General features: G+C 40.6%; 1 protein-coding gene across 20 annotated transcripts in view; it reads left to right on the forward strand.

Annotated features, from left to right (window-relative positions):
• Nucleotides 1-19922, forward strand: part of ERC1 (ELKS/RAB6-interacting/CAST family member 1) — a 311410-nt gene extending 291488 nt beyond the window's left edge. For 14 of the 20 annotated variants that reach the window (XR_011141700.1, XM_068947249.1, XM_068947332.1 and 11 more), the window contains 2 exons: nucleotides 809-997; nucleotides 12775-19922. Coding sequence is in view for 13 of the 20 variants with exons in the window: in XM_068947249.1 (XP_068803350.1) it covers nucleotides 809-997; nucleotides 12775-12912 (327 nt within the window). In the remaining 7 variants the exon portion in view is untranslated. Of the gene's footprint in view, nucleotides 1-808; nucleotides 998-12774 lie in introns of those variants that run through there. The other 6 variants (XM_068947348.1, XM_068947358.1, XM_068947366.1 and 3 more) reach the window with 1 other exon arrangement.
• Nucleotides 19923-24439: the final 4517 nt, after the last annotated feature.

Consider the following 24439-nt stretch of genomic DNA (forward strand, 5'->3'; position numbering starts at 1 on the left):
ATGTATATGTCAGTAACTTGAACCCTACTTTTTGGTAAAACAAGTGAAAAATGGCTCTTCTGATACTTTTTGCAGGAACTGGATGTTCCAGGGATTGGAGTGAGGAGCATGGATTAGATTCAGATTAGGCAGAATGTAATGAAATAAAGTAGTTCTTATTAGAGTTCTTTGATTTTAGTTTCTCAGGCTTATTGTATAGAACCTGGCCTGCATAATAAATAGAAATCTTTGCCTTTTCAAGACTAAAAAAGACTTTTTGATTAAGGTATGTCTTCATCCAGTTTCTACAGTAGAGATGTGTTCATTTTTAGAAAACAGCATCTTGACGTCATTAGAAACTACTGTCTTCAGAACGTGTTTAGTGCGTACATATGTTAGAATTAAATGTTTGTTTGTAAAGCGACAGCATCTACATTGCTATTGCCATTGTTGTGAACAGACACCTTTCATCAAAAAATTTAATGTTCATTAAAGCAAGGAGTTGTGATAGCTGACTGAAGCACTGCTGAACAATCAATAGACTTACTCCTTTTAGTTAATACTATTTCATTTTTCACCCCATATCATCGTTATTTCGTATATTGAATAGCCAGCTGTCATCACCACATCCACTTCTCCTAGCGTGCTTGGTTTCTTTCTACTTCAATACTGGATAGTTGTTGGGTCGAAGGAACATTGTGGGGCAGGAATATTGTGTGTTCAGGTTTCTTCTAGTATAAAGATTGTAACTTAGTGGTTGATCTCTGCCTTCCCTGTTGCTTGGGTATCAATCAGGCTGTTTCTCACTATTCCTGTTCTCTTATTTCAGATAATTCAGCCCCTCTTAGAACTTGATCAGAATCGCAGCAAGTTGAAGTTGTACATTGGACATCTGACAGCCCTCTGCCATGACCGTGACCCCCTGATTCTGCGTGGACTCACCCCACCTGCTTCCTACCACCTGGATGATGACCGGGCAGCTTGGGAGAAAGAGCTGCAGAAGATGACCCAGGAGCAGGTGAGTTTGTGGTATGAAGCTCTGAACGAAAGCCTGAAGCGTTGACGTAGATCTTACTGACATGCCACACACAGATGCTGTGAAATCATTCCTAAGTGCTGAATACAGATAGGAAGGATCCATTCTTAAGCTGATGGAAGGATACAATGTCTTCTGGAATCACTGACATTTAATATTTGTTATGAAATTTTATCTATTCTATGGTGTTTGAGGGCATGCATCTGCATAGTCATTGGGAATCTTAACTGCAAGATACCAGTTTTATCATGTTTTATCTGTTAACAGATTTTAGCTGCTTAATGTAGAACTTGATGTAGTCAATAGCTTAATGTAGTCTTAGGGATCTTAAATTTTTAAGTGATGATTAATGACATTTATCATTTGAATTATAATTGGTGTATTTTTATGAGTCAGATACTTTATGTAAATGTATGGAGTGTTTTTGTATTTTGTAACAGTATGTTATGCTACTAATTTTTTGGTTTTTTGTATTGCCACCTTGCCTGCATACCTAAGTTGAAATTTTGACCCGTTGTGCTACATGCAGCGTACACACACATGTGCATACATGTGCACTCACACGCCCTGTCTTCTAATCGAGAGTTCAGAAGTCTTAGCAGTGTATTTCTAGGAGTTTGGGAATACAGAACTGAGAGGAATGGTTCCGTAATGGCTTGTCCAGTTAAGTCTCTGTGGAGACTGTCAGTCTAGTTAAAATTCAGCTGCTGAAATAATCTTCCTTTCTCCCAACTCTGATGATGTCATGCCTTCCTTAATCCCCTCAGTGACAGTTTTCATCTCTTGTTTTCTTACTGTAATTCATGATACGCCACAACCCTTTTTCTCACTCCTGCCTATTTGTCTCCTCAACTCTTTAATTTATAGTTTTGCTGCTATTGTGTAGAATGCATAAACTTTTTTAGCTAAACTAATCTAAGGAACTTATACCAGAAATAAATTTTACTAATTTTGTCTTTTTGACTCTTTGGATTATAATGCCAATTCTCTCACTGTATTATTCACTTTTATATGTATATACAGAACTATATCGAGTATGTACACAAACCAATATAAGGCCTATATAGTTAAAAGTGGTTTTGTGGGTCAGTGAACACTCTCTTGGTTCTAGCCTGAACACTTCAGCTCTGGTTTTCTTCTTTTGTGATGTTTTTGCTCATTTCCTTACACTTTCAGCCCAAGGCTGTATTGTGATCCAAAAATTTGAGTCAGCAGCTCAGGAGCCAAATTACAGTAAGCTAACAGAAGCGTGTCTAGCAATTCTGAAAAAAGAGCAGACCTCTAAAGATAAATACGTCGGTAACAGGACCTAGATGGTAACCTAGATGGTATGGGGCAGTTGGTCTCTGTCTTTGTACCTGTCTTCATTCATTTATTTGAATGACTGTAGGCTGTGCACCTCACGCTATTTCTACATTTGCCTCTATAAGCCTGACACATTCTTTTTTCCTGCAGCGCCTGCTAGCCCCTATGCCCAGTGAGTCGGCATCTTGTGCCTCTTAGAGTCTGTAATCCCTGATCTGGGATTAAAAGTTTTTCAGTACAGTGCATGCCACCCTCATATAGTAAAGAGGCACAGCTCTTACACTACACACTAAAATATGAAGCATGCCATTTTGAACCACCTTGGCTTTCAGACTTGGATGAAGCATTGCATGCCAAAACTGGTAGAATGCATGGAAGGCATCTCTGAAAGTAAAAATAAAAGCCTTATGTGGGCAAGGTTTGGATATCCCTAAAATAGACAGACTAGTCTATTATAACTGTGATGGTCTTTGAATATATTCAAGGTCTATCGGAATACGTAATATTTTCTATTAAATCAAGAGATGTAGGTGAAGAAATTAGAAAAGGCTTTCTTTGGCAAATAGTCCTCCTGAACAGACAGTATGCCCAAAATGTCATCTGTTTCTTCCAGTTGCATACTGCTCTAATAAAATATATTCTTTCTCTTTAAAGCTTTGCTAGTCTATTAGCAACAGTCATATGTTGCATGGCAAAGAAATCAAGTGCAAACTGCCAGCAAAAAAAAATTGTCTAAGCTGTCCTGGAGAAGAGAAAGAAATATATTTTTCCATCCTCTCCCATTACTCTCTTAATTCTGCTTACTGTTCCCACAGTTGTTTAAAATTAGTACTCCATTTGTGCTTCCCATGTATAACTAACTCACCATCGAAGTAGTTTTCCCCACAGTCACTCTAGATGTTATTTAATGCATGTAAGTTGAAAAATGCAAGCTAATGATATATTTTGATTTACAAAGCACATTATTTATTTAGATCTTAGAGATTTTCCCTCTCCAACTGCAGAATTTCCTTTGTGTTTAGAATATTCCCATGGGAGGGCAGGGGGTTAGTTCTCCAGATTCACAGCAGCCCATGATAGAATACCTATTTTGCAACCTTGGAATTTTAATGAGTTTTGTAAATACTTCAAATCCAGTGCCTTAAATTCACTCCTGTCCCTTCTAATATGATCTTCTGTAGATAATGCTTCTCCAGCCTCAGTGGGAAAAAAATAATCCTCTTGAATGTTAAGTAGTGCTAACGTGATTAGGGCAGATACATTAAACTGAAAACCAATAGTATTTAGGAATGATGCAAACGTATCCACTTCTCACCAGTAAGTTGGATTCATTTGTTTTTTAATAAATAGTTCAGAATTCGTTTTCATACGGCTGCTTTTAGAGCTGTGATTTCCCACTGCGGCAACTATTATTGGCAAAGGTTGGTCCTGCTGTATTTCAGCATAACTGATATTCTGTAGGTCTTTCATATTTGCTGAGGGAGGTTCAGCTAGGAGTTTTCTGTGGCTTCTTCTGATAGGTGAAACTAGTATGTGAAGTAGATGTAAGCTCTTCACTCTTCCAGCTCATCACCGCAGCGATCTATGGAATTGCATGCCCAAGTAGTTGCTGGGATAGCATCTGCCAGCATCAACACCATGGTTCGATGGGGAATTTGTTGTCACATAAATGATTTTGTGGACTCTCAAAGTTTGATTGATAGTTGGTACCTTTCAGGTATAATATTTTCTTTATGCTACCGTGAAATTCAACTGTGTTCCTTAGTGACTTCAGTTGATTTTAATCAAAATATGGGGCCAGCATGCTATATAATTCTTTGAATTAACTTTATTGGCCTTTTATCAAAGATATTTTGTAAAGCTGAGTTTCTGTAGTAAAATTTCTGTCCGTTTTGTAATGAAGGCCTGAAGCCAGTACTTTATGAATACATGGTATCTCAAAAACGAATCTAAACTGGGTATGCTAGGCTAAGTTGTGGACAGTAAAGAATCTCTTGTGCATGGGAACCGCGTTATTCAGTTATGCATTTGGAGGAAATGTTCCTTTGAGTCAGTTCTGACCCAGTGTCCCCAAATGTGTTAAACAGCACAGTTTCCAGATCTATCCTCCTTTGACCAATTCATGCATTGTTCATTTCTTTTTATTAAAAAATTGAAGTTAACAGAAAGGAGGAAGAATGTTCCAAGTCTTGATGCTGAGAAATAAACATTGCATTCATTCATTACAAATAATTGCATTATCCTAGCAATTTCTATTACATACAATATTTTCTTTCACCTTGTCCTAAACTTATCATTATGTTAATATTGCTGGGGTCCGTAGAGCTACCACTATGTTTCACGTTTCAGATGGCTGCCTTTAAGTGAGGGATTTTATTCCTGTGTGAAGGGCAGTGACATTAAAAACATAAAAATATATTCCACATTTTGCTTACAGTTCAATTTTTGTCTTTCTCTTACTATCACAGAAGAAAAAAGCAGAGAAGAAAAAGGAACTTACTGAAAACCAACATTTAAATGTGTTACTGTTGGTGTGCTGTACTGTGGTTGGAAGGCAGCAGTCTGAGAAAGTTAAGACAGAGACAACCAAATAGATTAATAGTACACAACTGTGCTTGTTCTGTTAATAGCTTAATCACTATTAAAAATGTTTCTCATTGCTTCAAATCCAGCTATGCAAAAGTGTGGAACCTACTATTTTGGAGAGCTTTTTGTTTTGGAATGAAGGTGGTCTTTAAAAAAAAGTCCTCTAGTAGAGGAGGATTAAAATTAAGTTTCTTGACTGTAGGAGTAGTAGTGGGAGATATTCTACCTGCTGTACAGAGCCATCCCTGCCCTCTCTGTCCCTTTTGCTCCATTTGGCCATTTCCTGCAGGGCATCCGCACAACCTATTTCCTTTTTTCCCTGCAATGTTTCCGTTGTGACCTGGGCATCAAGGGCAGCCGGTAGCATGTTGGCAGGTTTCCATGAGACGCTCTCAGAAGACACCTGCTGTGGGAGCTTGTCTCACACCACTGCTGACGTGGTTTTGCACCTGTGGCTGCTTGGGCTGTGAGTTGCAGAGAGAGGGTCTTTTGAAAATCTTCGTTGTCCTAGAAAGAGCCTTGATAATGAAGAAAGCGCCTCTTCCCTCTCTCTGTATTGCAGCTTCCAAAAAAGCGTGGACGATCTCGGCATTCCTAGCAGTAACCCTCTCCTAAGAAATCTCTCCTAAGAAATTACTGATTTTCTGAAAGCTCAGCTTTCAGAAAAAGCTGAGCTGAGCTTTTTCTGCTCAGCTGCTCAAAGGCAGAGGAAGGAAAAAGGTGATAATGTCACTTTACTGTATCAGACGCAACCTGCAGTGTTGGCTAACCAGTGATGACCTAGTTCCAAGGAGCATAATTTGCATTTCATCTTAATTTGACTGTCAACAAAATTTATTATAACAACATCCAGTGCTAAGCTTTTCATATGAGAGGACACCAGACCACGTATATGTAACTTTAAAATTCAGTTTTAAAATTGCCTATGTCCCTACTCAATTTGGAGGTATTAAACATGCATGTTTGATTTGTTATACAAGCCCTGTTGTAAGCAGGACAAACTTAACTCTAAATTATAAATAGCTATTTTATAAACTTCCATTATACTTTTTTGTTCAGATTCCTCTTATATTCTTACTTCTGCATCATCTCTGACAAATTACTCAACTTATTTAGTTTCTTAAAAAAATTACTTACTCTGCTATGTTTTGTATTTATCCTTTCTAAATTACTATATTGCCCTGTCTTCCTTCTCTGACCTCTCTTCTATTAACTTGTTATCTTCCCCACCTGATTTATGTCATTTGTTTTTAATTTGTAATCTTTTTGGAATGCATAACGTATTTTAAAGTGAAGCAGCCCACTTCTGGATTCTGTTAGAAATTATAAGTAATAATTAGAACAATTTATATATTTCTTTGTGTACAAATGTATTTCCTAATTTTTTCAAGGGCCTCTGGCCTCTCCGTATGTTTTGTTGTTAGTAAGAAGTATCTGTTCCTCTGTGCTTTGCTCAGATGCTGTGGTACTCATGGCAGTTTTTGGAAAGTTGATGGAAACTTGAGCTATCGCTGTTGGTTGTGGCTGGTTGTGCAGAGGGGCCGCGTGGGAGGCCCCGGGGGCATCCTTTGCCTGCACAAGGAGCCACAGGCCGGGGCAGCTGCCGCCTTTGTTTGCTTGGGTTCAGCTCACTGGGTTGTGTGAAACCAAAATATTCCGCTGAAATTTCCTTCTTGGAATATCTGTCAAAAATTTTAGACCTAAGAGGATTCTTCATCACTTTGTAATAAGCAAACTGCTGGGACCTCTTAAAGAGAAACGAATAACATGGAAGGGGTTGGAAGGGCTGAAGTTCTGGTCCTGACATGAATGGATGCATGTAACACAAAGCTATTGTAGTACACAGGAATTTCAGTTAAGTAGTTCCTGCTTTGTTCTTTCGTATAGGTTTTGCCCTGTGCAGACACAAAATTCTAGCTGGACCCCAGCCCTCCGTTCTAGCCTTTCCAAAATCCTTTCCAAGATTCATAAACTAGGACCTCTAAGAGAGTTTTTCAGATTTGTCTTGTAGACAGGTGAGTTCTCCCCGGCATGTGATTTCTCACTGCTGCCTAGAATAACCATGTATAGTTCCTATGGAAACACGCCTAATTCTCCGGTAGAGAAATGAAGCAGCAAGTTATGTGCTAAGTGTAAATTACAGAGTAATTGCAGCGTCTACTAATGTGGCATCAAGAAAGTAATTTGACATACACAGTAATGTATGAAAACTGAAATTAGTGTAAGTAGTTACTTAACCTCTTTTCCCACAATTTCTTTAACATGCAGAATTGTGAGCTTTTAGGGATTAGAATTGTGCGGTTTGCTTGTATTGTGCGTGCGTAGTTCAAAGGCAGGTTGTCCTAGCCGGTAGTCCTGTGATAAGGGCGATGATTATTATTTATTTTGCTTATCCACTGAATAATACATTTCTATACATGATAACAGCATTTATTTTCAGTGCATAATGTGTACCAGAATTCACATGAACACAAAATTGTCCTCTGACTGTGAAATGGCTGCTGTTGTTGACAGAGGATGGCTGTGTTACTTCCAAGTGCGGGATTCACAAACTTCCCTAGTCAAATGCAAAATGTGACTTACAGATACTTATTTTATTCCTTCTTCCCATTTTTACTCTTCTGCAATTCATTACTTATCAAGGAAATAATAACATTTCTACTATTGGCAAGGCTTAAAGATGCTCAGGAATGCAGAATAAATCCCACGTACCAAATTATTTCAATTATACTTCACAGTAGCCCTCAGTACATTTCTGATGATTTATTTCTCTGAATCAGTTGGGAATTCTATTCAAGTGTGGTAAATAATTTTGACCAAAAAATATTTAAACATATTTTTTAAATTTACATGATTTTAAAAAGACAAGTCAAAATGTTCAATTTGAACCTTTATTTTATTTTTTAAATAAAAGTGTTTTAAATATTTTTAAAGAGCTAAAAGAATAAAAAAAATTCCAGATAGAACGAAAGTGTTCAAGTGACTCTGTGAAAAAATTCTTTTTCTTTTTATATTAAAAAAATAAAAAGTTTGGCATTTCCATATCCCTTTCCCTTATTTTGGCCTTATTATATGTCTAATAAAGTTGAGGGGAAAAAAGGATTGTATGTAATTGTTTCTCATTACTTCATACATACCTATTTGCACAAGTTGGTTTGGGGAGATGGAAAAACTGTTGAAGTTTTGCCTAAGATACAGTGTAGTTTGACTTATATGTATTTTGTTTCAAAAAAAAGGTCGAGGTCAAATCAGCTGAATTTCTTGTTGCCACTTATTTCTGTGATTTAAGCTCTAAACGTATTTTCCAGACTAATCATAGTTTGACCCAGAAAGACCTAAACTTTGGCAGAAACCTTGTTCCAGATCCCTGTATTGTAGCCTTACAGAAGCCCCGTAGTAAACTTTCCTTTTTTGCTCTTTGACAAGTACTCCATGTCCTACCTTGAGTTTTACTGTCCAGAGCCCTGAATTCTTCTATATGAGATATAACTTTATTTTTGTTTGCCTTTTTTTTAGTCAGTGTTTATGCAGAATTATTAATAGGAGGAAAGTAACACTTTGAGGAAGGAGCCTTCTCCGTATAAGTAAATTTAAGAGGTTCTTAGCTTAAGTTGGTTATGCACTATGAGATAAACAAATATCGGTAAGGTTCTACGGAGCAGCACCACAATTCACCTAATGCACGTAAGAGATTCGATGCTATGATTTTATACCTTTATTTTCCTTCTGAATGTCAATCAGTCTTTCATTCTTTAAATAGTCTCTGAAATATCTTGGACCAAGGAAGCACACAATATGAGCCAAATTCATGGTGATTTTTTTTTTCACTAATGCACTGAAACTATAAATGGCAAGGTATTCTTATTATGACTTGTTCTAAATCCAGGAAGGCAGCAGCGGTGCAAACTGTCTGAATCTGTTGCTGATAATCTGAAAGCCTATGCTCCCCTGAGACACTGAAGGTACTTCTTGTTCTATCGGTAGATAAAGTAGAAATACTATGAAGCTGCTTCTGAGGTCCTTGCTATCCTTTTCTTTCTGACTTACCTTTTTGTATTTGTCATCAACTACACATATATACCTTGCCTTTTCTTCTCTTTTCTCATTTCTATGACTTTTCTTTTGTCTTCTCGTTTTTATGAGGCAAGCGTATGAATCTCATCATATCCTGGGCTGAAAACGCCAACAAAAAAGCCTGAGTGTTAGCACTCCTTTATTTTCATAGAAAAAGGGCCTGGGGAAGATAACACCACTTTTGTTTGAATTCGCAACAAGATCTGGGAAACCAGTAGCAGAACTGATAATAGTAATTTTAGGGAAAGTTCCCTAACGTTTGGGACTGCAAACCTCTAGGTGAATCAAATTATACCGTGGAGAACTGGATGTTCCCCACCAAGGAGCTTGACTCAATGCGAAGTGACATATTTTGGTCCCAGCTGTTTCTAAAATGAACAATATAAATGGAGTTTTCATGGGTGATATAGAAATGCTGTGACCAGCCACACAGTTAATTGCCATGGCTTTGCTTAAATGAAGGTCGCGTTATTAAACTTAGATGTTCTGAAGCTAGCAACCTCAATGCTGGTTTCTTCAAAAATGTTTCACCACAGACACCTGCAAGGCAGCTGCCTAGACTTTTCTGTATAGGTTAATTTGCAAAGCATAATTGCCTAACTTCAGTGTTCAGAACAGTCTCCTTTTGGACTCTTGATGCTCCAAAACTTACCTCTTAGAAACATTTTCTTCATCTGGTTAAGTCTATTACTTTTGTTTGGTTGCGTTTCATTTATTTTAGCTCCAGTGTGGGCTCATTTGATTGTGCTTATCTTAATTTTATAAGCAGTGTTGGTATTACGCATACGTTTGCACATACGATAAATAATGCAGCAAGAAACCGAGAAATCACTGACTGCTGTTTTACTCTGTAGAAGAGAACCCGTAGGATCCTTTCGTGTCCACCAACCTCCTTTCGGTTTTGAAGATGAATCCCTTTGAGGTGTCCATTACTGTCTGTTGATTACTTAATTGCTGTGTCCTTTCCTGGAGTGTCACCTGAAAGATGCGGCTGAAATGCCTAGAGGACACATCCCTGCGTAGTAGGTGCCAGGGCGGCCCGCCAGGAGCGCGGGTTGCTCTTTCCCTGCTAACACTGCCCTCTCCTGGTTCTGCTCCCTCGATTCGAGAGCTGAGAAGAGACTCCTGCAAGGGGATGGAGGAAGCAAAGGAGAAATACATCGTTTGCTTCTTCTCCCATTACTTCCTCTTTCCCCTAACCTCCATGTACTTACACCCTCCTGATTAATATCACCATGAAATCTTTGCTGTGGCCTGAGAGGCCAACGAAGCCGTGCCTCATAGTAGTTCAATACTAAAACCCGTCGTGTGAGTTTACCGGCAGTAGGTGGTTTGCAGGCTGCTGTGGCCAGGGCCGCGTGAGCTGCTGAAGTTTCACTAGACTGAGCAACCTGAGACTCAGAACAGAGTTCCTGACACCAAGTCTCCTGGCTTTTAATATTCAGCCCTGCTCCTAGCTGGCTGTGTTGACTCTTTCAATCCTGTTTGCTGACGGGATGTCTCCTAGGCTTATCCATCCGTTGCAACTTCCCGACTAATAATTCTGCCAGGCTGTTGGAACTGGGCTAATCACATATCCACAACATGCTGTTTCTGAGCCTTTATGGGTTACTTCTGAATCCTCTCCCTCCTCCCTTTCTCCCCTGAGAGCTCTTACAGAGCCCAGAGTACTCCCCTCCCTCTCGTTTTCCCCGCTTCCCTAGCTCATGTCACTCTGAGAAGCAGGATCAGGTTGCTCTTGCATTGTGATTCTTGGCATAAGCCCCTCTCAAATTCATATAGCTGTTCTGTGCGTACAGCAGCCAGTAGGAACAAAGCACATAAGAACGCATTAAACTAACATTCTGCATGCAAAGCCCAAATAATTTACTGTATGCTACCCTGCCTAGTAAAGGGAATAGGGCAGCAGGCTTACCATTTTAATTTCCTTTCTCTCACTTCTGTCTATAGAAGTCTATACCATAGCTTCCTTAAAATGCATTTGTATTTATTCTGTAGTCATTCTTAGGTTGTTTGTTTTTATGCGGTATTTCTTGCAGTAACCCTCTTAATCCTGTAACAATCTCCTATGCTTTGGTTGATACCATCACTAAATAGAGACATTCTGTTGTATCTGGTTACAAGTTTAATTGTAGAATTATAACCTTTCCCACTGCATTGTACTCTTAGTAAGGCAAACACAGAACTCTGTTGTCCTAATGACTGACAGGTCTCTCTGTTTATATAATGAGCAATGTTACAGAAGTACGAAATATAAATCAAGAAATTCATAAACCAGTGACCAACTATCCCTTCATGGATGAAAAATTATGATTTGACATTCTTTCCATGTCACATATGGACACTGTACAGTTCCAGTGAAAATGTACTGCAACAGTAGAAGTAGCATGTTAATAACCTAAGGATAACAAAATCTTGCAGGACTGTCAGATAATACTAGAAACTCAAAACAAATTTAAAAACACAGCTTCAAAAATAGATGAACTAGTTTTTACAGCCGCTCAAAGTAGCAGAGTTTTGAATGCAAAAGCTTACAGTAAACTTCAGAATCCATCTAAGGATTGTGTGTACCTGCTACAAACTTGTTTGTCTTATATTCATAGGGAGTATAATTTTGTTAAAAGAAATTATATCCCTGGTAAAGCAGATGAGGTTTTTTTTGAATATATAGTGTATGAAAGAGGTATATGCTTGCAATCAGATACTTTATCTGATTGTGTCATCTAGTCTAATAAGAGATGCTGCTTCTCCTTGTTCTGTTAGCTCCTTACACCATTGTGACTACAGTAATGTAATGTGACCCTAAAATGCTTGCACAAATTATAGCCTTACTTGGGATTCCGCACAGTGCACAGACTAGCATGGATTTTATCAGTTCCTGGTCAGATAAATAGGTTACTAAAGGCAGGCGTTTCCTGCTCTTCATTAAGATTCTGTGGGCCCCTAATTATGGCGGTGGTATTAGACCCAGAGCTAGACACTGTATTCACATATACTGCAACATGTGTGGCAGGTTTGTGAAACCACTTGCTGGAAAAATGCAGTTTATAGACTGTACAAAGAATGAGTAAGACAAAGTTTTAAAGTTCCATGTCTCATTTTGAGCCAAATGCTGAGTGGAATTGTAGTAACCTGAACAAAGAATGATCGAATAGGAAGCTTACAGTTAGTAAACAAAAAAAATGTGTGCTCCACCGCAGTTCTGGGTAGTATGCTTATGACTGAGTTAGAAAGTACAATCTCTGAACAAAATGAGTATTTCCATAGAAAACTTAGAATTCTGGTTGACAGTGAGTATAGCATGTTTATTGATTTCATATAGAAATTAATTCTACTGTGAAGCATCCTGTTATTCATGAGTAAAAGTCAAATTGCTTAAAATAATTAGTATACGAGCAAAATGCTGTGTTTCTTCCAGAATCCAGTTGCTTTCAGCAGCGTATTCTACAGAGGAAGCTTTTCTAGATAGTTATCATGAAACAATTTATTCTGGAGCAGTTAAGCTGCTTATTTTCCCCATGTTGACATGACCTTAACTGGGAAGGTCACAAGCCTGGTCCCTGTAGAGTGAAAAAGTGAAACAAAGAGCAGGGGGTTGGCCCTTCTCTGTAGGCTGGTGAGAGGCTCACCAAGGAAAGACGTCAGTCCTGTAAAGTGCCCGGCGTGCTACACATCTGCTAGCTCCCTTTCCGAAAATGCTGCTTCAGTTTAATGCTGAGCCTTCTGGGCAGCACTTGTGATGCGATGAACATGTTTAATACCAGCGAATAAAAGGGGCTGTTTGTTTCTTGCAGCTTCACGACGAGTTACAAAAGGGTGAGAAGGAAAGCGCAGAGCTGCAGGAGTTTGCCAATGCCATCTTACAGCAAATAGCTGATCACTGCCCTGACATCCTGGAGCAAGTCGTCAACGCACTGGAGGAGTCGTCATGACCTCGGCCACTGGCCCCACCAGAGCAGCGCACCCTATGGCCAAGCCCAGTCAATCCAAGGAGTCATGAGAGTGGAGAGGAATGTGAAAGACAAAAAACGGCATAGAAACTTCTGGTGCACCTTTTGCAAAGAAAACAAAAGCAAAAAAACCTCTAAAAACTACGTGTTCCCTAGGTTCTTCCAATCTGTGATTAATCAGTCATGGTTGCATTCATCTTCTCACTGCCTTTCTACTTTATAGTCCGCTTCCCTGTCGATTTTGTTGTTGGTATTGTGACTTTTGGATACAGTTAAGCAGAGCTCTTCCAAGTCTATTAAGCAAAGAGGGGAGCCACTGAAACCAAGTAGCTCTAGTTGAGGTTGCGGAAGGGTAGCCTTTGCCTTCTATTCATTTATTGCTTCTTTTTTTTTTTCCGTAAAAGCTGAAAGCCTGAATTTCATACTGCTAAAACCTAAAACCAAGTGTGCTGTGATTATGGCTCACGATGGGCCAGCATCAGCTAGCTAGCTCAGGTCTCGCTGCCTGCCTCAATGTTGCTTATGTTCTTAAATAACAAAGAAAGGAAAGGAAAGTTTCCCTATTTGGTCCTGTTAGCTGCTTCATCTAGCAGTTGGGGAAGAAGGTAGGCATATTGGTACTCTCTGTTTACTTAACTTGATTTTTACTGTTCACTGATCTGACTCTGAAGTGCTGAGTGTGGCATATTTTCAGATAATTGTTTTCATCTGTTGGCGTCTTGGGTTTTTTAGCTGAGCTTTCCCAACATAGGTTATACCCCCTATATCTCTTAAGTTCTTATTTTATAGAGAGCTCTCTTCTTTCAAGCAGGTGTGGTCAACAGGTCAGCCCCTAGACTTTGCCCATAGATAATTTTTCGGGCAATAGCTTTTGTGAACATTAGCTGCCATCAGAATAGTCTTAGGCTTTTTCTACAGGAGAAAATTGCATCATTTAACTTAAAAGTATGATTTTAAAACTACTTTAGGTAAACTGATAAATAGTTCTTACTATAATTATAATTTAATTTATTTTGGTGTAGCTTAGGTTGACAAGGAATCAGTTGGAGTTCAAAGCAATAACCCATGCATAAAAAGAGCAGCATCTCTGCTGGAGTTGGCACCCAGCTGAATACATAGGTATAACATCACAGCTTTGATTAAATCAGTGCATTCTTATATGCTTTGGTCTTGCTTCCATCAGTCTTTGACTCTCGTTAAAGCCCCTGCTGACAGGTAACATGACCTCCAAGAGCAGATCAGTTTGTCATAGGGGTAACAAATCGGAATCCCATTTTATGAGTAGGACTTGGGTGTTCATTCTTGGAATCTGCATTAATGGGGGGGGGGGGGGGGCTGCATACTTTTCCGTCTACTAACAGTTACATGTGTCTGGGGCACCTGCAGGACAGAACCCTTTAACACCTCCCCATATGCTCCTTAAAGGAATTGTTTCCCTTTAGCTTTCTCATATTACTTAAGAGAACAAGGGGAGAGGAGGAAAGGAGAGCAACCATCAACACAGCAGTAGAAGGAATCTTGGCTTTCTAGTCTCTTTCTTCCTAATTATGAATCCCCTGACTCCTGTGGCTGTTGCTGTAGCTCTAACTGATTTTACAAATTCTAGAAATATCAGCTGATTACAGTGTTCATAGTCCATCTCTCAGTAAACCTCCCATTCAGAGCCTGCAGTTTAATTTCGTATAACTTACTATATTGTGAGCTTAATCACTAAACTGTTAGGCTAAGTGAAATTTTTCAGTCACTTTCAGGAAAACTTCATTTCTTTGTCTTTCAAATCCACAGCACAGCTCCTCTGTATGTCTTTGTCGTATTTTTATCTTTAGAAATGACTGAGTTCTTCTAATGGAAAGGAGATCAGCAAAAGTTTGAGTAAGTTAAATGCACCCTATTTTTCTCGAACCAGCACTGAAAATTGGACAAGACTGACATATCCTTTATATACCTATATAGACTATATTGAAAACTAATTTTAAGTAAATCACATCCAAATTCATTCTACTTTAATGTTTATCAAAGGATAGAGTGGGTCACCAACACTCTGCAATAAACAACACCATCAGTAAAATCCTTTCTGGCTAGCATACCCAAAGGAACATTTTCACCTGCAGTCCTCTTCAGAAGAATAAACTGTATCAATAACCATGATGTCCACTAGGAAGAAATATCTAAGTCTCCAAAACAGAGGTGGTTCACAGCTTTGGCATATTTTGAACTGCCAAGTCAGGAAATGTAACTTTAGTTCTCGCTGTAGTAGTAGTCTCTATCTGCAGGGTTTTTTTTTTTTTTTTTTTGTCATGGAACAGGAGAGTAATGGCAACCTGAATGTTTGCGAGGGGGAACTACCGGAAGGCATGTAGACAGTGACTGTACATACCACTGAGCCATGCCTCATACCAGAACCACCCCCTTGGCGCTATTATTTGAGTCAGCACGTTTTGATAGGAGCTGTTGTTTTGAAATCTTTCCTCTTGCCTTTTCTTCATCGCCCCTAATTACTCACTCAAGGAATTTAATGCTGCCTGTAAAACCATCACAGCCATCAGCCTAACATCATCGCACCGCCACCACCAGTCCTGACTATCTCATTAACTTATATGGTCAAATCTCCAGCTGCCCTGGTTCCCTGCTGTAAAACAATCCCTCCTCTGTGAGAGGCTGTGGAATTTCCCTTATCGATGGTTCAAATGACTCCTGCTTGTAAACCTCTTACTGAGATGGTCCTCGATAGTGTTTCTGCTGTAGGGGAAGGGGGAGGGGGAAGGGAACCAGGGTGGTCATTTCTGCCTGTTATTTCAGTTCCACTTTTTTACTGCTTCGCCTAGACATCACGGGAAAACTCGGATTTTCAGTGCTGGTTCTTCTGGGTCTGTAACTCAGCTGCCAGCCTGTGGCTGTGTTTCTAGAATTGAAAGTGCCTCAGCAAAGGCCATGTTGCTGGCTAGACAGCATGCGCAGGATCCACGCAGTTGAAACCAGGTGAATCTCACTGTTTACACTCTACATGTCTCCCAACCTTTTCCTTGAAAGGATTTGTCAAGCCTGGCTAGTTTTCACACTGGCCATTTGGTCTTTATCTCCGAGCCACACACCTGCTGTTCCTCCCATCTGGGTTGTTGGGTCTTTGCAATTTTTCTCATTAACTACTGTTATCTTCCAGGGCTTCTAGACTTAACCATCTTACGCACTGATCTTAGACCTCAGTAAAGGGCTTTCGGGGAGAAAGCAGATCTCATCTGGGAACAGCCTTGATCTGACTTGATCTCCATTGAAATATTTCAGATAATCTCTCTGATCCTGCTTGGAGAGAGACCTTGTCATGTTGAATAGCTTGAGGAACTATGTGATTTGGGAGATGCTGCTGGCCATGATTTAATGCTGAACATGACCAGTGATGGTTTTTCTTTTCTCTTGTATGGAATACCACACCATTGGCCTTAGGTTAAGTGATAGATTTTGTCATCATAATCCACGAAGATGTAGCATATCAGGCACATGGCAGAAGGGGCGCATGTGTGCAAATACTGGGATCCTCATCCAGTTGTCCAGCCCACCACAAGTCTTTCAAAGTCTTACATCCAGATGTCAGCAGCCAGGGAGACCTAGACAGTTTCCTAGCGCAATGGTCATACAATGCAATGGTAGTTCTAGGAATTCAGATGCCATTCCTGCTTCCTGACCCCTGAGTCTGGTCCCCGGGGAGTCTGTGGAAACTTGCTTTTTCTCCTCCTGTTTAATGAAGTCACAGTTGCTAAAGGAGTTCTGAAAGCTTTGGTTGTTTTAATTTTTTTTTCTTTCAAGCTGTTATTTGTAGAGAAACTGAGAGATGTAAGGACTTGAGGAGCTCTCTGGAGAAGATTTTAAGTAGGTTATTTTAGCTGTTTTTTAGCTAAAGAATAACATCAAGCCTGAAGCCCATGTACAGTGCAAAAGCTGACTCCCCAACCGCGCTTGTTCATCATCTCCTGGAGTCCAAGGTCATATTTTCCTCTGAATCAAACCTCGTTTAGAAACACTAAAAGGACATTACAACACTAGAATTGCAGCGTGAAAACATTAGCACTATTTTGTGATGGGAAGAAGAGTTGACTGGAGTGCATCCCAAATGAGACTCTAAGCTTCTGGTGTTATCTTTTATTTTGACTGCCTCTAACCAGCTTTCCCTCTAGGAAATGCCAAACCCTCCTTGGAATATCCATTTTTTGCCACGTCCAGGGAATGGAAGGTGACGGTCACACGATACACAAAACTGTATGTGCCGTTTCTGATTGTACTGCTGGAATATACCTTCCTTATCAGATTTTCTGGTACTTTGTGGCTCTCAGTATTTTGCACAAAGGAGCATTAATGTCAAAGATGTTGTTCACGTAACCCTGTTTTCTGAACCACGGGGCCTCTATTTTCGTTTGCCCCTCTAATTCCCACCTCTTCTGCTGCTAATGCTCACTTTGTTGGGAAATTTCTACATCTGCTAAAGGGTTAACAGGGCTGCGTCCCCACTCCTGCACTAATTGCCAATCATCACCAGGGGTTCTTTACAAAGGGTGTAAAGAATCCATGTGCTGATACCATACCATACGGTTGTAAAGTAAAAGTTTCACCAGATCGGTAATGCATATATTCCTCAATGACTGATGAAATGAAAAGGGAAATAGTACAATCAAGGCATTCGATAGTAAAAGAAGCCTCTGCTCAGCTCCCCGTCTGCCCTGAACCAGGGACCGAGCGAGAGGAACCAGAAGGTCGTGGATAACTAACACTGCCCCAGTGAAGCCAGTGGGGTGGGAGGCTCAGGCAAAGGGCGCCTTGGGCTGCCGCAGCTGGCAGGAGCAGCTCTCGGCCAAGCGCTCAGTCCGGGCAGGGTGGCAAAGGATACGAGTGTCGGGGGCTTTTTTTTAAACAGAGCAACGTTTTTAATTGTTTTTTCCACTTAAATGGAAGGAACCTTACACAACAAGCAAATCCTTCTGAACAAAATGGCTGTGTCCGCTGACTCTTTTTAAAAAAAAAAAAAGAAAAAAAGAAAAACTGTTTCAAAACTTTTTAGTGTCAAAAGCATAAACACAGAAATCCTGACTTTTTCCAGTGTGTGTGGTGAGTGCTGTAACCCTGTCATCAGTACCTCTCCTGACTTTTTCAGGGGTGTTTTTTCCTGTTTTGTTTTCTGCTTGTCGATATTGTCTGTGTGGTCCTAAGGCTGGGGCAGTTACCAACAATGTGTGTCTGTTGTCAGATTTAAAAAGATAGTAGTAGAACTGAAAAAGATGTGTTTTAAAAATATATAAAAATAAATTTCATCAAAAGGAATTCAAGTAAAGAACAACAAAGCCATGACTCCTCCTCTCGGGATTGTACGGAAAAGGATTTGTGGGCTCCTAATTATAACCAGTTGCCTTTAACAGGCTTTTGAGGTCCAAGACAGCTTGGGCTCTTAGGAAATGCTACAAACCCTGTAGTTTGAATTCATGCTTTCCCAGTTTTATACTGTACATGCTACACATGTAATATAGAATTGGGGAAAAAGAAACAGTATCGTCTTAGAAACCAGGCTTTTCTAGTAACAGTTATCTATACTGGTTGTCCCTTAAACTCTGAAACGTTGAGGTAAATGGCCAAATATTTTTGGCCAAATTTTGACTGTTTTCTGCATTACATCTGTAAATGCCAGGGACATGTGCAAGCGTAGATTGCGTAGTATGGTTATTAGTTGCATGCATGCCCATCTTTTAAAAATTATGTCTCTTTGTGTCCCCTGTTGGTCACATATCCACAGTTGATCGCGTTGCATTAAAGGACTAGCAGCTGCCTCTGTTGCAGTTACATCAAAGACTGAGCTGCTTAAAAGGAGCAACGTGAGGATAAACGGTCATGTAATGTAAACAAAAAACCCACACAAATCACTTTACCAGTGATGCTAAGTAAAGAATTTCATTAAATGAATGTATTTTTTTAATATCAAATTTACTTATCACATGCTCTTTGTATGCATTTTGCATTTCGAGTTTGGATCTTGAAAATCAAGTGGATCGGTTTTGTTTTTAAACTTTTTGCATTTCCGCTTTAGGTTCTGAGTGCTGAGGTGGGTTTTTTTGTTCAAAATGTTTCTTTTTCATTTGAAAACTGACTAAAAAGGGGTCTCTTTATCAGCTGTGTTTAGTCACATACATTGTAAAATGTGGCTATCTCAAATCCAGATTTGGAGCCAATCTTGAGTAGACATTGCCCCTGTAACCTACCCGTTCTTCCCAGCTCTCCGTGGGCATGGCTAAGTCTCAGTCCCAGCAAAGTGTGGCCGCTCTGCATTTCATTTATATGGGAGGATGCCTGTCCTCTGCGCCTGCTCAGAGGCAGCTGCGTTTGGCCCTTACTGAAACGCGTGTTACAGTGTATCTGGGAGGTTGTATTGGCAAATGCCTGTATCTATTCAGATGCTGAAGGACGATGAATCAAATGGGACCATGAACAGGGGGATAATTCCTGTGCTTGTCTAACGTGCTGCTCCAAGCCCACTGAAATAGTATATTGCTGTTTCTCTCCAAGTCAGTAAATGATGAGGGCCGCACACCAGGTTCTGGTTTACAAATAGTTTATGGGGGCAATCTAGGGGATTGCCCTATGGAGTTAAAAAAAAAAAATCTATGGGATACTCCATCCACCCTACGGACATGGATCCGTCATTTGCTTTGGAAGAGACGCGTTGCACTTTAGTGGAGGGGGAGCCGGGCTTTGGGTGTGGGATCTCGTGTACTTGAATTCCTTTTTGAAATAACAGCAGCGGGAGACATTGATGTCCGTGATGCAAGTGCGCACGCTGCCTTCAACTTGTATGTGTTTTATTGCTGGAGTCATGTTACTGACAGGATAATGAAATTGCAAAGAAAATGTGTTATATTCAACTTTGCCTTGATAATATAAACACTTTGTTCATTTTTTCTTCTTTTTTTATTCACAGACTAAGTTCATCAGGAAATTATAAAATTATTTAAAAACCCTGTGCTGCGTCTTCCTTTCAGTGAATTTCGGTGTGCCTCGCTCAGTGCCCTCACCCTGGCCAGGCAGGATCGGAGGTGCTGAGGAGCCCCAAGTGGCCCTGGCCGCTGCCGTGTGGCACTTCCCTGAGACCAGGCTTGAGGTCCGATTTGTTGCCTGTCTGTGGACCACCGGGGTGCCCCTGGGACAGCCCTGCCGGGGGTCTCAGCCGCACCACGTGCCTGGCAATGCGTTCCGGCCTCAGTTCAGGCTGTCTGCGAGGTGAAGGTGAGCAAGTGTCAACTCATGGGAGTATCCCAATTACTCCCGAGACCTCGCAGGTCAGGTAAGTGTAGATACAGCAACTCTGTTTAGAGTGAGCTGTTTCCGTTGTCTCTCCCTCTTGCCTGTTTTCCAAATAAATGCGACTTAAAGGTTGCTAAAGAGTAACTGAATCCCAGATGTGCCTCCAACGTTGAGTCAGTTTTGGGATCACGTCTTATGGAGTAATGTGTTTGGAAAGACTCACTGTGCAAAGGCCAGCAAGCCTAGCCTATAGTGTGTTCCACACGAAACCAGACTGCAAGTCCTGTTCCCAAGGCATCGGCTGCCGTAAAAATAGGAGAGAGTTACAGCTTTGTCACAGAAAATGACCCATGCCCCACTGCAACACTGAAGGAAATGGATTCCACCCAGTGTCCGGTTTCCAGCTGCATTTTGAGGACACAGGAAATTGCCTGAGTAATGTCACTATAAAATCTCATTTTTCTGGCTTTTTTAACTGTTCTGAAGAGAATAGCGTTGCAACACTGGGTCTCGGTGATAGAACAATGTCCATTTTAAACATGCTCCACCAGATTCTCCCCAGCTATCCCTGAACCCTGAGAGAACAGGGCTTCTCTAAGTCAGAACACTTGCTGATGAATTTCTCTTTAAAGCCCCTCTGTGTCTTTCTCCTTTTGTCTATCTGTGCAGCGGCTCTTTCCCTGGAATTTCTCGCTGCCCATGTCCCTCCTGCTTTCTATAGATTTATCATTTCAAGGGACGCTTCAGATACTTGCTTGTTTCCATAACAGTGACTTCGCGTGCGACAGGAAAAGGCATCCTGATCTGAGTGCCTGGAAGTCCCACTCCCTCCGCTAATTGGATTTCAATCACTTGGTCCTCAATCAAACACATAAGGCAGTGTGTGGAAAAAGGATACGCGGGGATTAAGGGTCTCAGGAGCTTTGAAAGGAAGAGTCCATTTGCCTTTTGGTTCCTAGTCTGTTTTATGTTCACTTTAGCGTCTTTGGCTGAGAAGAGAATTCATGATTTCAGTCAGGCCGGGGTGTGCCTGGATTTTACAGTGGAGTGTGGATCAGCTGAATGAAACCACATGCCACATAAATTTAACCAATTACTGTACAGTGGGATATTTGCCAATTTAAAGGCGATATAAATGCCATTTCCGAACGGTCCGTCCTTTCGAAGTGGGAGGACAAGCGAAAGGCAAGAGTCGCAGGCACCGTCAGTGGGAGAGCGCATCTGCAGGCAGAGCGGGGCCGTTAACTCCGCAGCACAGACTGGCTCTCGCTACTTGGTACGTTGCACCGCTGTATCCCTGCAGGCTGACTCATATTTTGGATGGCCCATAACAATAACATTGTTCGTGCTACAAAGCAAAGATGCCAAATCCCTTTTGTGTGTTATCAGGTTACATTTTATGTATTGTGCAGTAAAACACAACAAGGCATCTGAATAAAATTGTCTGTGTTGACTGCTGTTACTGTGACAAAAAGCAGGCAAGACTGCAGTCAAAGCAGAAAATGCTCAACCCTGTGCATCAAGCACACACAAGTTTAAACATTTTCCTTTCTATTCTTTGTCATGTATTGCAAAGACAGGTTATAGCGAAAGGTTGCTCTCTTTGCTGACTGGCCTTTCACATCCCCACATGCACATTTTCTTGCTGAGTGCGACACACACTCCTCTTTCCTACCGCCTTTGTTCCCCGCCACTGTACTGCAGCAGACCACCTGCAGCCACCGCGTGAGCGCTTGCTGCTCTTACAGACGGTGGGGACCGCACTGTAACGTGCTAACTTGAGTTACCCCAGAAAGGACTGACGCAGAGCTCCATACTCGGTGTGACGACCAAGTTTTCAGCACCATGCGTGTATGTGTTGGAGCCTGTATGTTATCTAGAATCCTGATTAAACATGTTTCTTCAGCATTCTAATGAGTATAATTTTGTAAATCCTATTTTATACTAAATAAAAACCTGCTCTAGCTACATGACACCGCTCTGGGAAACCGTACTGAAACTGTACCAGTGATCCACTGGGAAGTGTGGCATGTTTAAGGTATATCTGTGCTGTACAGATGCCTCTTGCTTACACAGACTGATGCTATAAGGATGCATAAGATCTCCTGCGCCTGTGTCAGATTCTCAAAAACAGATATTACAAACTAATTATCTGCATTAATGAGGTGATCTGCATGTGCCTGGTGACCTTCAGACTGAGGCGCTGAGATATCAAGTAGCTACTCTTTTCACTGGGCTTCAGGACGTTTAGAAATCTTGGGCAAATGGCCAAAATCCTCTTTTCCTGTCTTAAAAACCCCTCCTCAATCCAAAGAAAGGGAACATGTCCTGTAAAACTGAATGTATTGTAGCTGTGGTCATGTATAACAAAAATAATTTTGAACAAAATTTTTTTATCAAGCAAACAGAGCCAGTTCTTGTGTTGGTAGATTGTATTCCTGAATATCCTGATGATCGACCATAATTCATAAACAGAATGGCTGGGACCAACTTAGATACAGTGGCGGGGTTACAGCAATTGATCCTGTTGGTATGGGCCTTAAACCTGGACGCTTCAAAGTACGTGATCGGTAGCTTTTACCAAAGAGTTGCAATTGCAAAAATTAAAACAGTTCTAAATGAGTCACTAAGTAGGTGAAATATTTAGTCCTTTGTTATGCAGCCAGTTTGCACGAATGCATCACTTATTTCAGTGGGAATGCTGCTGCTGGAATGGCTATAGAAGCAAACCTTGCAACAAGTCAAGTTAAAACCATTTGGTTTCTTCCTGTATTTAGAAAACGGAGGGGTTGCTGCACTAACTCAAAACCTCTCCTGAAAGGATTTTCCTTCAGTTTGAGTAAACCTTTCATTTTCTGTAATGGTGGACCATTTTGGAGAACCACAAGTCTTGGAATTTACATGAACGCTCTTAAACTCTATTATATAATGCGTAGAAACTGTTTTTAGCCTTGAACAGTATATCATCTTGCAGACCAATGTATTGAAGTGCATGCATGCATATATATCTCTATGTATCTGTGGATATCTGTGTGATAATATATATATGTGGCTGCATACTAAAAACTATGTTTAAAGAATATAAAGTTTGCAAAGTCAAAGGTCTGGTAATCGGAAAATCTACATGACTTCATGCATTATAGGCCCATGATGCAATTTTCCGTGATGTATTTACATAACCTTTTTTTTTGTTTGACCTTTCCTTCATTAAGTGTGCAAGATTAAATGATTTCTTCAGATCACTAGTTACACCGATCCTAGTACTGCTGTCATCCATGCCTTTCCCAAGACCACCAGTTTCCTGTTGCAAGCCTCTCATTACTTTGATTCTTTAAATTGTCCCTCATATTGGTGACCTCTGAGAAATCAAGGGGCTTGATCCAATAAAGAAGGAATAGCCCTGAAGTGCTCCCATATTTTTCAGAAGACGTGAGCTCATATCTGCTTTAGCCTGTTTCTAAAATGAACCAGATCCTGACATTTAGGAAGACCCAGACTTCAAATTCCACAGTTTGCAAGTGCCTGGAGCAGAGGATTTGGTCTGGCACAGCATACATATATATCATCCAGATCCAGAGCTAAATTTTGGTTCATCTCTTCTATCTGTACATGTTTTCCTTTATTTAAGTTGACTAGAACAATCTTTTTATTCCTGGGAGGTGCGCATCAAGCACCTATTTGGGTACTTGGCTCAGTTCAGTTTTCCAAGTGTAAAAATGCAATTTAATTCCCTTTAACCGTACGCCCACACTTGCCCAAGCCTTCAGTTTGCTTATGCGCTCATCTCCTTCTCCTGATAGAGGTATCTGACCCTTCTCTACAAAACATCTGTCAAGCATGCTTAAGGCCACAAAGGACCTGCAATTTAACAGTGCTCGTGAGCGTACCTCTACTTCTACCATCACACCTTTGCCAAACACAGACCAGCATTAACACGGCAGCAGCTTCTGCAGTGGCTACCAGGGCATGCAGGCACTTCCCAAGCAATCAATCTTTGAACTTTAATTGCCCCCACTTGTTTCTAATGGTTTTGATAATTGAAATCTTCACATAGCAAATAGGAATCTTTTCTCCTCACGCAGTTGAACATTAACTATGAGCAGACACCATACCTGGTGTCCAGCAAAGATTGCCTGAGGCTTCCGAGGGAATTAAAGACATAGAGGGAGATCTAGCAGCGATGTCCTTCCTCCAGTCTTCCTTGCTGTCTATAAAATGCATTGCTTTCACAGCC

This window comes from Struthio camelus, chromosome 1 (assembly GCF_040807025.1).
Source record: "Struthio camelus isolate bStrCam1 chromosome 1, bStrCam1.hap1, whole genome shotgun sequence".
NCBI lineage: Eukaryota > Metazoa > Chordata > Aves > Struthioniformes > Struthionidae > Struthio > Struthio camelus.